This window comes from Strix uralensis, chromosome 27 (genome assembly GCF_047716275.1).
Source record: "Strix uralensis isolate ZFMK-TIS-50842 chromosome 27, bStrUra1, whole genome shotgun sequence".
In the NCBI taxonomy this organism is placed as follows: Eukaryota; Metazoa; Chordata; class Aves; order Strigiformes; family Strigidae; genus Strix; species Strix uralensis.
The window spans coordinates 3,750,684-3,763,328 of record NC_133998.1 but is presented as its reverse complement, the minus strand read 5'-3'; the positions used below and the strand labels follow the sequence as shown (position 1 = coordinate 3,763,328).

The 12,645-nt window shown below is 62.6% G+C and overlaps 2 protein-coding genes across 2 annotated transcripts; both read right to left on the bottom strand.

Moving 5' to 3' along the window:
* Window positions 1-155: 155 nt before the first annotated feature.
* On the bottom strand, window positions 156-3,206 carry SHD (Src homology 2 domain containing transforming protein D). The gene is made up of 6 exons (XM_074851527.1): window positions 2,973-3,206; window positions 2,264-2,354; window positions 1,928-2,140; window positions 1,544-1,682; window positions 659-778; window positions 156-439 (listed from the first exon to the last, which is right to left on the bottom strand). Exons 1-6 carry the CDS (start codon window positions 3,204-3,206, stop codon window positions 253-255), a joined length of 984 nt encoding a protein of 327 aa, XP_074707628.1. The 3' UTR covers window positions 156-252.
* A 1,300-nt stretch (window positions 3,207-4,506) lies between these two features.
* YJU2 (YJU2 splicing factor homolog) lies at window positions 4,507-10,843 on the bottom strand. The gene is made up of 8 exons (XM_074851643.1): window positions 10,752-10,843; window positions 10,144-10,244; window positions 9,681-9,825; window positions 9,204-9,338; window positions 8,667-8,848; window positions 7,755-7,875; window positions 6,612-6,777; window positions 4,507-5,480 (listed from the first exon to the last, which is right to left on the bottom strand). The coding sequence occupies exons 1-8, from the start codon at window positions 10,773-10,775 to the stop codon at window positions 5,392-5,394; spliced, it is 963 nt and encodes a 320-aa protein (XP_074707744.1). The 5' UTR covers window positions 10,776-10,843; the 3' UTR covers window positions 4,507-5,391.
* Between the last annotated feature and the right edge of the window lie 1,802 nt (window positions 10,844-12,645).

Genomic DNA, 12,645 nt, shown 5'->3' with positions numbered 1-12,645 from the left:
TGGGCTCCTGGGGGGGTGGCGGGAGCCCACGTGGTGGGACCAGGATGGGACCAGTGGCCGGGCCACCAAACCTTCCCTCAGCGGCACCATAGAGTTGAGCCCCAAGAGGGACCAGAGCGTCGCCATGCCCACATATCGCAGAGCACACGCGGGCAGGGGCTGCACGTTGGGTTTTAATGGGGGTGCTTCGCTGCGGGGCCAGAGGGGGGGGTGGGGGGGGGCACAGCTGGGGGGTCCCCAGCAGCGCGGGGCTCACAGGGGCTGCACAGCCACGGGGTAGAGCAGGGAGAGGTGTCGGGCGCCGCGGACGGGCAGCGCCCGCGCCGTGTAGTGCCGCACGGCCTCGGGCACCGAGGGGAAGGCGGCCCCGGCGCGGCCAAGCACGAAGTGTTGCTCCCGCGTCCGCGTGAGCTTCACGTGCACGAAGCCATGGCTGCTCCTGCGGGCGGGGAGGGGAAACTGAGGCACTGGCCACCCTTGCACACGTGTGCGCGCCAACATGGATCACGGGGGAACACGCAAACACACGCCAGCATCACGCACGCAGTCCAGCCTCTCTGCCCGGGCACCCCGCTGTGACCTGCCTCCCCCCCCATGCCTGGGTTGTCCCCGGGGTCGTCCCCGTGTCGTGTGTGTCCCCCCCAGGCCCCACGCTCACCTGAGCGAGAGCGAGTAGTCGTCGGGGCTGGTCTCGCAGTCCCGCACCAGGAAGCTGCCCTCGCGGCACAGTGCCAGCAGCGTCTCGGCGCCCGCCCGCCCGATGGGGCCGTGGTACCACCTGCGTGGTGGCACGTGTCACCCCGGCATGTGGCACCCTGCCAACACAGCACTGGAACCCCAGGGCACTGTGGGGCACCCTCCATGCCGTGGGGCACCGTCTCAACCACTTGGACCCATCAGAAACGTGGGGCACCTTCTGTGGAATGAGGACCCACCTGCCCCACAGGGACCCGTCTGTGCCATGGGGCATCTTCTACATCATGGAGACCAACTATGGCATGGGGCAACCAACCATGGCAAAGGGACCACCCATGCCATGAGGACCCTCTATGCCATAGGGACTCATCCATGCCATGGAGGACCCTACACCCCATGGGCACCCACCCATGCCATGGGGGACCCTCCCTCCCATGGGCACCCATCCATGCCATGGGGCACCCAACCACGTCAAAGGGACCATCCATGCCATGGGGCACCCAACCACACCAAAGGGATCATCCACACCATGGGGCACCCTACACCCCATGGGCACCCACCCATGCCATGGAGCACCCAACCACATGAAAGGGACCATCCGTGCCATGGGGCACCCTACACCCCATGGGCACCCATCCATGCCATGGGGCACCCAACCACACCAAAGGGACCATCCATGCCATGGGGCACCCTACACCCCATGGGGACACAACCATGCCATGGGGCACTCAATACCATGGGGACCCATCCATAGGGGACCCCCCACCCCAGAGGGCTGCCTTGGTGCCACGAGGTGTGGCTGGGATGTTGATGCCACCCCAGGGAGGAGGGACCCCCCCAGACTCACGCCTGCTTCTCCAGGGGCAGCGAGGTGTCCACATGCCTGGGGCTGGGGGGGCAGCTCGGCCTGGTGCCTGTGGGGGGCCGGGGGGGCCGCGGCAGCTGCCGGGACAGGCTGGGGGAGCGCTCGGGGCTCTCAAACTGCACTGTGGGGGCAAAGTAGGGCGGGGTGTCACCCCACCGCGGGGTCCCAACACCCCTGCCTGCTGCTGGGGGGCACCTCTCAGTGCCGGACCACAAAGGAACGTCCCAGATGTCCCCACCACCACGGCTCTGTCCCCAAGGGGTGGGCCCCACGGGTGCTGGGGGACACGCTGGGGGGCAGGAGTGGCTGAGGGACACAGGGTTGGGGGACCCCGGGGTGGCACCCAGTCCCTTGGGATGCTGTCACCTGCGAATGCCCGCGAGATGTGATCCTTCTTCCACTCCCAGGGCTGGTCGTACTCGTCGGCCGGGCGCTCGTCGTCGCGGGGCAGGCGGCTCTCCCGGGCGGCCGGCACCCCAGGGCCCTCCCCTGCCGTCTCCCACTCCTCAGAGGGGGTGTCGTAGAGTTGGGGTCCCCGCCGCGGCCTCACCCGCCGGCCCTCGCTCTGCCGCGGGCACCCTGGGGACAAGGAGGGGCTGGGAGAGGTGACGGGTCCGGGACGGGTCGGAGGCACCCTGGCCGCGGGGGACCCCGGTGGGGCTGGGGGCTGGCGTGGGGGGGGGTGCTCAGGGTGTCACCCACCTGCGGCGTCGCCGAGCTCCTCGCAGCCACCCTCGGGTGCTGGGTCCTGCTCCCCCTCGAAGGGCTCCGAGTACTCGCTCTCGCCGGGGCCCTGCGGGTGGGTGTCCTGGGTGGGATGGGACCCCCACTGCCCCCCCCCGGTCCCCAATCCCTGGGGCCCCTCTCCGGGACCCTGCAGGCTCCCCCAGGTCCCTGATATGGGTGTCCCCAGCCCTTTCCACACTCTCCCCCACCCGGTCCCTTTGTCCCCCGACCCCTCTCCCCTTCCCCCTCTCCCAGTGACTCCACCACCCCCAGCGCTGTCCCCAGTTCCCTCTCCCAGTGACCCCAGGACCTCCCCAGGTGCCCCACTGCCCCCCCCCCCCCGACCCTTTGGCTCTCCCCGCTTCCCCAGTCCCCCCCCGTACCCCCAGTCCTTCTCCCCAGCCCCTCTCGGTCCCCACTCCCCGTTCCCCATCTCCCCCCCGCCATCCCCGGGCCTTGCTCCCCAGCACCCCCCGCTCTCTCCCAGCTGCCCCATTCACACCTCTCCGGTCCCCCCCCCCCGCCCCGTTCCCCTGGGTCCTGCTCCCCGGTTCCTCTCCCCAGCCCCCCCCTCCACCCCACTGCACCCCCTCGGTCTTTTCGCCGCCCTCCCCCGGTGCCCGCGTTTCCCTCCGGGTCCTGCCCCCCCTCCCCGCCGCTGTCCCCCGGTGTCCCCCGCTCTTACCTGCTCCAGCCGGCGAGGGCCGCCCCCCGGCCCCGCGCCCCCCACCCGCACCAGCCGGTGCCGAGGGGAGGCAGCGGGGCCGCGGAGGGCAGCGCCGGGGGGAGCGGCGGGGGGGGGCCCGCTCCCGGTGCCGGTGGGGCGGCGCTCACCGCCGCTGCTGTAGTCGGGTTGGGGCGGGCGGGGGGGGGAGCGCCGGGCCCCCCGGCCCAGGTACTCCCGGAGCCACTTGGCCATGGCGGGGCCGCCCGGCACCGGGACCGCGGCCGCACCGGGACCCCCCCGCCGCCACCGCCGCCGCCGGGAGCCGCTTTGTGTCGCCGCCGCGCGCGGCGCGGACCGGAGCCCCCGGCCCCCCCCACCCCCCACCCCGCGCCCGCCTCGCCGAGGGGGGGCACCGGGACGGGGGCGGGGGGGGGCCGAGACTCACGGAGGGGGGATCGGGGAGGGGGGGGGCACCGAGAGAGACCTCGCGGGGGACAACAAGGGGGACACGCCAGCAGCCCCGCGGGGGGCACCGGGAGGGGAAAGCTGCCCCCCCCCCCTCCCCCGCCCTGCGGTGATGGGGGTCACCGGGACGCCCCCCCCGTGCCGTGTGACAGTGGGAGAAGTGGGGGGGCACCAGGACACCCCCACACCGGCGGGCGGCACACCGGCTGTAGGGGACCCCCCCGGGCTGCCCCTGGGGGGTGGTCGGGGCACAGGGAAAGGGCTGGGGGGGGGAACTGAACCCGGGGGCTTTGGGGGTCTGGGGGGGTGAACATGGAGCCCCCCAGCTGCAAGGTCACCCACACCCCCCCAGGGAGCTCATCTTGGGGGGCAGGGGGGGGGGGCTGCCTCCCCCTCTGCTTGGGGGGAGCCTCAGGGACCACCCTGGGGGGGCAGGAGGGCTGGGGACCCCCCAGCAGTGCCCTGACTGGGCTCCTTGTATTGTCTCTTCCCAGAACAAAGGTCCCTCTCTGGGGATCCTGGCCTGGTGCTGGGGGGCGCAGGGAGATGAGGGGGGCACATGTGTGGGAGCAGGACACAGCTGGGGGGGGATGACAGCATGGCCAGGGCCCCCCAGCTTTGCCAGCCCCCCAGAGCGGCTCCTGCCAGCCCCCATCCAACACAAACCCCAGGGCTGAGCCCGATATCCAGCATTAATATTTGAAGAGGCTAATTACAACACACGTGTGAGGAATGCTAATTGGGACTGGGGAGGGGGGGAAGCTGCCAGTTCTCCCCAGCTCTCAGAATCACCCCACGAGCCCCTGGCCCAGCAGCCCATGCCATTTGTGAGGCTCAGAGAGCGGGTTAATTAGCGAGAAGCTGCTTGTCAATTAGAGGTGGGTGCCTTGATAAGGAGGAAATTGAGACATAGGTGAGGAGGAAGAGCCCCAGGCAGGGCTGGGGGCCACTCCAGGGTGGCTCAGTCTGTCCATGGACCCATATCATCGGGGTGGGGGTCCCTGGGGCTGTCCCTGCCAGCCCCACGCGGCAGGACCCCCTGCCCGTGTACAAATTACTGCTCTGGGAAGATGAAGAAGCAACTGGCTCTGACACATCCCATTTATTACTGGGTCGCGGCCGCTGGCGCGCCGAGCAAACCCCATCGCTCTCGGAACGGCGGGGAGGGTTTGTCACCAAGCTGTCGGGGACGGCGCGGGAGGAGTGGGGCAGGGGAAGGAGGCTGGTGGCAGCCCAGCCAGGACAGTCCCGTCCCCGCAGCGTGGGGCCGGGCGAGCCCCCCTGGTCTGTGCTGCTGAATGTGTCACCTCTAACAGCAAAACAACGGGGGGGATTCGGGCTCACCCCACAAAGGTCAGGAGACACCCAGGGCCAGAGAAGTGGTGGTGGCGGGTCCTCCTGGGGCAAAAGAGGGGTGCTGAGGTCCTGCCTTCCCCCCACTCCTTGCGGGGACGCAGGGTAGGAGGGAAGGAAGGCCCCTGAGGTCCATTTATTGCCGCGGGAGGGTCAGTGTGTCCCAAACCCAGAGCCAGGTGTGATCAGCGCGGGGTGAGGACAGCGGGCACCACCAGAACCGAGAAACTGCAGAGTCCCGGCCGGCCCCCGCGCTGCCGAACACGTTCTGGGTGCAGGGCTGGGACACACCGTGCTCCCGGGGCTGGCTGGGAGCTGGGTTTGGGCAGAGCCTTTCCTCTGCCTGCAACGCAGCAGTGATACCCTCCTCCTCCTCCGAGGAAGCCGACTTCTCAACCGGCTCATCCGGATCCCAGCTGCTGGCAGCAAGGGTGGCTGGGGCCTCGTCCCTCTTGGAGGACGGACGCACACCCCGGGGCGGGCAGGTGAAGACGCTGGGACTCCAGATGGCCTGGAAACCCCGGCGGCTGCGAGGCCAGCTCTGCGTGGGGCTCTGGAGAGCAGCTGCTGTCACAGCTGGGAGCGGGGGACAGCCCCGCGATCCCCGCGCGGTCACTCATCAGTCACTTGCACTGTCCTCGCTGTCCGAATACGCCCCCAACAAGCCGAGGGAGGAGGACGTGGTGCCCGTTGCTGTGGGAAACGAGCCTGGAAGGCGAGCGAGAGAGCAAACACCATCAGGTACGGCCCTCCCTGTTGCCAGCAAACCCCACCAGCTCGGTGCAACCAGCCACGCGGAAACACAAGCCTCCCTCGCCGCTCTGGCTGCTCACAGCTGGAGACGAGGCAGTCGGAGCTGGAGTCCGAGCCGCTGCCTCGTCCCCCCCAGCCTGAATCTTGATGAGGACAGCAAGGTTAAATCGGGTGGACAAGGAGACCCCGCACCCCCTCGGCTGGAGCCTCCTGCTTCCGCCTTGCGGCAAGAGGAAGAAGCAGCAAGGTTGGCCCAAGGTCTGCAAAACCCCCTTCTCCCTCCGCAACCCCCCGGGAGATTTGAGCCACTGGAAAGGAAGAGAGGAGCCGGTGCTCGGCTCCGGCCACATAAGCTGCCAGCTGCAAGCGCGAGGCAGCGTCACGGGCAGCGAGCCCCGAGTCCCTGAATGATGGGCAGCTCCTCCAGCATCGTTTGGCTGAACAGACCCTGCCAGTAGCCAGGAGCAGGTGGCTGGGGAAAGCAGATCAAAAACGGGGCAACTACAAGAGCTGTCCTTCCCCAGGGATCCCCTGAGGGCAGAGGGACTTAGTAAGCCAAAGGCTAGGACCAATCAGCCAAGAATCTATCAATTTATCAGCTCCTTCCCCAAATCCATGGGTCCTCTGACTTCCTGCAGCAGTGAAGAATGAGGTGCTGGAAAGCCTTTCTGCTTGTTTTCACCACTTCTTTAAAGCTTCCAAACTCCGACAGTTTGGCAGGTTTTCTAATCAGGCTCCAAACCAAAGCAATTTTCTTGTTTTTACATTGCTATCTCGCTGCTGTGATGGTTCCCAGCATTGTATCTGTGCACTGAGACACTGTTTTGAAGCTTCTGGCCCTGACAGTCTGTCTCCAAGGCCTTGGCTTATCCCCAAGGGCCAGGGAGGAGCCTCTCCTCCATCAGGACATCTGGAAACAGGGACGACCCCCTGCTCTGACACCATCATGGCTCAATCTGTCCCGCAACAAGGACCTGACCTGAGAGCATTCAGGCTCTGAAGACAGAGCTAAACGGCACTTGGGTGCTGCCAGACCCCTCCCTGACGACCCAGCTCAGGCCATCCCATCCCCACGTGGGCAGTTACCGGTGTTGGCCATGGTGCTGTGGTTCTCTGTCCCATTAGCAAGGGCAGGATCCGGCTTCTGCTTCCTCACTGTGACCAGCCCGGCCAGCTGGGACTTGGTGTTCAATTTGCCCACACTGCGCTCCCAGCTCTCAGTCTTCAGCTTCTTACTCGGGGGCTGAGGCTCCTGCAGAGTAGAGCAGGGGTGTTAGGGTGCTCTGGCCTTGGAGGGGGGGTGGAGGGAGAAGGAGGTGCGGTAAGAACAGGAGCACAAAGAGCAAGAAACATGAGGATAGCTGCTTGGAGAAGCCAAAGAGGGTACTCTCCCCCACAGCAGCTGGCACAAGCTAGACAAACAACAGGGATATGGATCTAAATGGCTGCAAAACAGCCCTTGGAGACAAATGTCCTGCTGCCTGTGGCTTAAATCCAGCCTTGCACAGCCGCAGGCTGGCCCTGGGACACTAAGGAGCCAGATGCGTGCCACAGGGCTGCACAACCTCTGCCAGGCAGGACCGCGTGCCTGCAGGTGGTCCAGCCACTGAATCAAACTCCCCCAGGCATGAGGATTAGTGCCGGGCCAGGGAACATCGCTCAGATTAACCCCAGGCCGGTTTAGAGACATGGCAGCTTTGATTCATCCAACCAGACAGAGGTCCCTGCAGACACGGATTGACATCGGAGAGCAGCAGTGCAGGGGCCTGTCTGTGGGGATAATCCCTCCCTTGCAAGCCGGGCACTGAAAGCTCTTTTGTTCTTCGTGTCTCCAACATGGACAAAACAGAAGCAAAGGAGAGGCTGTCCCAGGCAGTGGTTTCATTGCTGTAATGTTCAGAGTGCTGAAATCGAGCCTTAAGTATGACCAAGACACAGGCGAGCCCGTCCTTTTCAAGCTGAAAGGGAAGCCACGTCCTGAGTGAGGACAGGGGCAGCTCCCACCCAGGGTTTGTCAGCACAGGCAGTCTAAAATCACCAACTGATCCCCGTCTCCTTTCAGCCCAGCGCACAGGGACACAGGCTTTCTAAGTTGCTCATGCGTGACAGGAATTAGGGCTTCAGCATCACACAGAGCAGGGACAAAACAGGCAACACGTAGCACAGGACAGCGGGTTTGGTCTGGGGGAAGAGGTGCGGTGGGTGGAAGAGCCTCTGCCCCCCACTCACCTCCTGCAAGATGTCCGTAGGTTTAATTTTCGCCACAGGTTTCGTGCACGATTTTGCAGACTCTTCGTCAGAGTCGGAGTCTACCAGCAGGCGCCGGTTCTGGGCCTGCTCCAGCATAGCTCTGCAAGGAGAGAGGCCACGCACAGAGGGTTAGAGCTGGCTGCCTTCCACTGCCACGCCGAGCAGCGCCGGCCCCGCACCGTGCCTGCGCTGTTTGCTGTAAGGGGAGCTGCAATTCAGCAGCAGTGCAATGGGATCCACCTTCTCAGGTGCTTTTTAAGAAGTCATGGTCAAGCAGTGCCCGAAGGGTGATAGTGCTGAGATCTGCAGCCTCAGTCAGGTGCAGAAACTCTCCACGGGAGGACACTTCTCAGGGGCAGTCAGGCCCCTGCAGCAGCCCAGATCTTCCCATGAGTGACATCAAAACCCCTCCACCTCCACGGCCCTAAACACTCTGCCACAACAAACTGTTCCCAATCTCCTCACAGCCCACTCAGGACTACATCCCACCTGCACAACTCCCATGAACTTCCCTGGCTGGGGCTGGGGGAGCCCAGGGCAGCGCGGGGACTGCGAGCTGTGGGGAGCTGGGGTTCGGCTTCCTCAGAACAAAGTGGGGTGTGGGCCCCAGGCAGGCCCAGCACTCCAATGACTGATGTTCATTGTGTTGGGAACTGGCTAAAAAATAGTCTGTTTTGTATATGAACTATTGCCCCGGCTGCAGTAAATGGCGTTTTGTTGTCAGTCTTTGGGGTGGGAAAAAATTAAATTAATCGTCCCTGAACTGAACCTCAGGCAGGGCCCTCTCTTAAGCGCTCTCGGGGTGCTGAGAAAAGGGTGAGACGCAGCCCCACCTGGCCAGGGCCAGCGTGGCTGGTTTCACACACCCATGAATGCTTCATGCTCACTCACTTCATCTCTTGCTCATCCTCCTCTTGCTCCTTGCGCTTCTGCTCCTCCTCATACTCCTTGTACTGCTTCAGCATGGCCTCAAAGTCCACATTTGCCTGGCGCTGGTTGAGTTCCTTCAGCTCCTGCAGGTTCTCCAGAACTTCCATCTCGAGCTTGGAGTCCTTGGTTCGGTTCTCCAGGACCTGGTGACCAGAGGTAAGTTGGGCTTATGTGAGGCAGCAGAGCCTGCCAGCAATCTCCAGCACTGCCTCCCCACCCAGTACAGGGCAGGAAGCACTAAGAGGATCATCACCATCCTCATTTTTGGGTCTTAATAGGACAGGAAAAACTGGGGCAAGATGTAGCCTGTCACAAGTTCCAGCATGGAAGGAAACCTCCTGCGAGCAGAGGGTTGTCTCCTGCCTGTCCAGAGCACAGGAATACCTTGGAAGCCTGAAGAACTAAGCCAATGGCTATGAAGTCACCTGCTTCACTGGGGAAAGCCAGCCAGCGCAGGAGAGAGGTTTGCCTTCTGCAGAGAAGGTCATGTTCTCATACCTTCATGGGATTGTTGAGCTCTTCCTCTTCCCTCTCCTTCTGCATTCTTTTCTCCTCTTCCTCCAAGAGCTTCTCAGCTTGGAAGTTGCGGGTGGCGCCGTGCTCCATGGTGTAGTCTGTGTTCTCAGGGTCTGTCTAAGGAAGAAACAAGCAGCAAAATCATTGTACTGGGACAATTCTGCTCCAGACATCCTGTGGCCACTTCCAGAGCCGCATGTAAATGTTTCCCAATTTCATTCACATCACAGGGCAGACAATCACCCATGGCCTTCTGTTCTGCTCCAGCTGATGTGCTGCTGCAGCCCACCCACAGATGGGTGAGACATTTCAGAACTATAAACTGCCATCATAAGGAAAGATACAGCAAAAAGCACACACTCAAGACTCTTTGCTGGGACACCCCTTCGCCATGGGGCCAGCACCCAGTAACATCCACGGACTGCACAACCTCCCCAGAAAGTACCAAACATAGTTCACCTTGAAAGTGATCTCTGCCAGGCAACGCGTGCACTTGATGTAGAAGCGGAAGATGGGAAGTCCCAGGTACACCTCATTCTGAACAGTCTCCTTACGGGCATTAAACTTCTTCCCTTTATAGATGTATTCACCACATGTCTTGCATCTAGGAAAAGAGAAAGAGAAGTCCATAACATGTCAAAAAAGGGGAAAAAACAGACCAATAAAAGTCCAAGTGATTTTCAGGCCATGTCAGCTCAGCGATGGTTATTTTTGCCTTTGGAAATCCAGTCCCTACTCTTCAAACAACCCCAAAATCACCCACAGCATCTCTTCCCTCTCCCTCGCCCCTTTTCTCCCGGTCTGTGCCACCTCTAACGGCTGCTGGCAGCAGCTCCCCTGCAGCGTTTGGAGGTGACACAATTCCCAAGAAAACTCCTCTCTTCCACCTCTGTCTCCTGCTGACCGGTACAGCCCCTCTTACCGCATGTTGAAGGGGGCCATGAGCCGCACCACATACTGTCGGTCCTTTGGGAGTTTGAGCTTTGGGATCTTAGCAGGATCGAAGTCCGGCGGGTAGTATTTCTACAGAGACAGAGCAGAGACGTGTGTGTGCTGGGCACGGAGTCACCCAGAGCAGCGTGAACAGTGCCTGGCAGGCTCCCGGCTGCCGTGTCAGCCGCAGGCAGCAGCTCCACGCAGCAGGAGCCAGCGTGCCCCTACTAGCCAGGTACGCTCTCAGGGGCCAAGCGGCCCGTCCACCACTGCCCGCCAGAGCCAGGAACTGGGGTGTGTGTGTGTGTCTGTCTGTACATCCTGGGCCCTAGGCCCCCCAGCCCTGGCGTGATTTTAGGGCCTAACCCTCTTGCCCCTGCCAGCCCCCTCCAAGCGCTGCCAGGAGCCCCCAGCCTGGGGATCCCCGCCCCAACCGCCCCCCTCCCAGCCTCAGAGTCCCCTCGGGGACCCCTCTCCGCCTCCGGACCCCCCAGCACCCCCGGTCTGAGGCCCAACCTCAGCGATCAGGGAACCCTCCCCAGGACCAGCCCCGGCCTGGGGACCCCCCCAGACCACCCCCCACCCCCCCCAACTCACGTTCAACACCTTCCGCTCCGACATAGCTGCGACCCCCCCTCAGCCACTGGTGCCACCCCACAGAGCTGCCCCCCGCACCGCTATCCACTTCCGGGAAGAAGCCCCGCCCTCCCCTGCCGCTCATTGGTGCGACGAGAGCCTCTTGGCAGGCTATCGCCTGTTATTGGCTGTCTGTGCTGTCTGTCAGGGAGCTCCACCCACTATCGCTGTGCCGCCGACAAGCGTCCGCCGCGGCCCGATAAAAGGTTCCGCCGGTTCTGCCCTAGGCCCGGGGGGGTCCTGGGGGGGCGGTGGCTGTGCTCCGGCTGGGGCAGCGCGGGACGGGGAGCTGGGCTCGGCTTCCTCAGAGCAAAGCGGGGTGCGGGGCCCGGCAGGCCCAGCGCTCCAACGACTGACGTTCATCGGGTTGGGAATGGGCTAAAAAATAGTCTGTTTTGTGTATGAACTATTCCCCCGGCTGCAGTAATTTGCCTTTGTTCTGTGAGGCGTTTTCTTGTCAGTCTTTGGGGTGGGAAAAAAATAATTATCCCTGATGCAGATATATTAGTGGTTTTGGTGTTGCGGGTAGGTTCAGTGGGAGCGCTCTGCCGGGCTTCCAAATGAAGGGAAACTCTGCTGCTTCTCTCTACTGTTTTTCTGCTCGTGTGTGCTTTGGTGTTTCTTGCTTAAAAGTGAGGATTTGGAGTCCTTCACTTATGGTTTATTGTTTTGAGTTTGTAGTGGATGGTTTCTTAACCAGGGGTTAGAGTTTATCACTGTATTTTGTAAAAAACGAGCTGTGAGCTGTGACAATTTCCTGAAGGGCTTTGTTCTGGAGGTCAGGAAGAAGTACAGGTGGGTGAAATCAGGATTTTCCCTCTCAAATACCAGTGCTGAATCCTATCCCCGAGGGAGAGAGCAGGGGGGAGGCTGGCAGCTCCTTTGTTTCTTGCTGCATCACAAGCAGGAGCAGGAGCTGGCCCTTCCCTACTGGGCTGATGATTGGTAATAGCTCCTCGGGTGACAGCCTCACTCCTGGGTGTTGTGTGTAGGCATTAATTAATAAACAATTGCTTCATTCATTCCACTCATGTCTCTGTGCCTTTGCACTCAGTAAAAAGTGCCTCCATGGGGTGCCCCGGGGAGGGGGTTACTCATCGTGGGGCTCCTGCAGCACCCCAAGGCTCCTCAGCCAGCTGGGTCAGCCCTGGGGCCACAGGGGAGGTCGTGGCTGCAGCCAGAGCCCCTCCAGACCTCCTGGATGTGGGGGCCATGCTGGGAGGAACGGCCTCTCTCGTGTGACCTGCTGGGGGAGATGCCACCAGGCATTTTGCCCTGCAAGGCACATTGGGACAGGGAGCACTGCGGCATGGGGTGGCTGGGAGGAGTTGTCTCTGCCTTGGACTTCCCTTGTTCTCTCACATCCCACCCCAAGGACCCCGTTAGTTCTCTGAGCTGCCATTTATCCCTCAGGGCCTCTCTAGGCCCATCTCAACGAGATCCTCCTTGTGCCCCACTGCCCTCCCACACCCCCTCGGGGCACCCGTGCTTCCCTCACAACCCTTCTTTATGCCCCCAAACAGTCTTTCTCCTCTCTACGCCACTGAGGATGTCTCAGAGTCCTTCCTTACCCTCCCCAAACCTCTTCATGCCCCTGCAGCATTCCTTGAGGCCTCCTGCAACCTGCTCCTGGGCTCCCCTCGTGCCCCAGAGCTCTATGTGCCCTCTGCCCAGCCTGGGACCCCCATTTTGGCATTTAAGCACCCCCGGGAGCTCTGTGCGGCCCCCACAGAAGCTGTCTGGAGGTACAAGGTCGAGTTTGGCATCGTGGAACTGGAGACTGCCAGTTTGGAAGGCAGAAAGGGGCCCTCTGGGCACAACCCTCTCGGTGCAAGGGGACACTTGAGAACTGGAG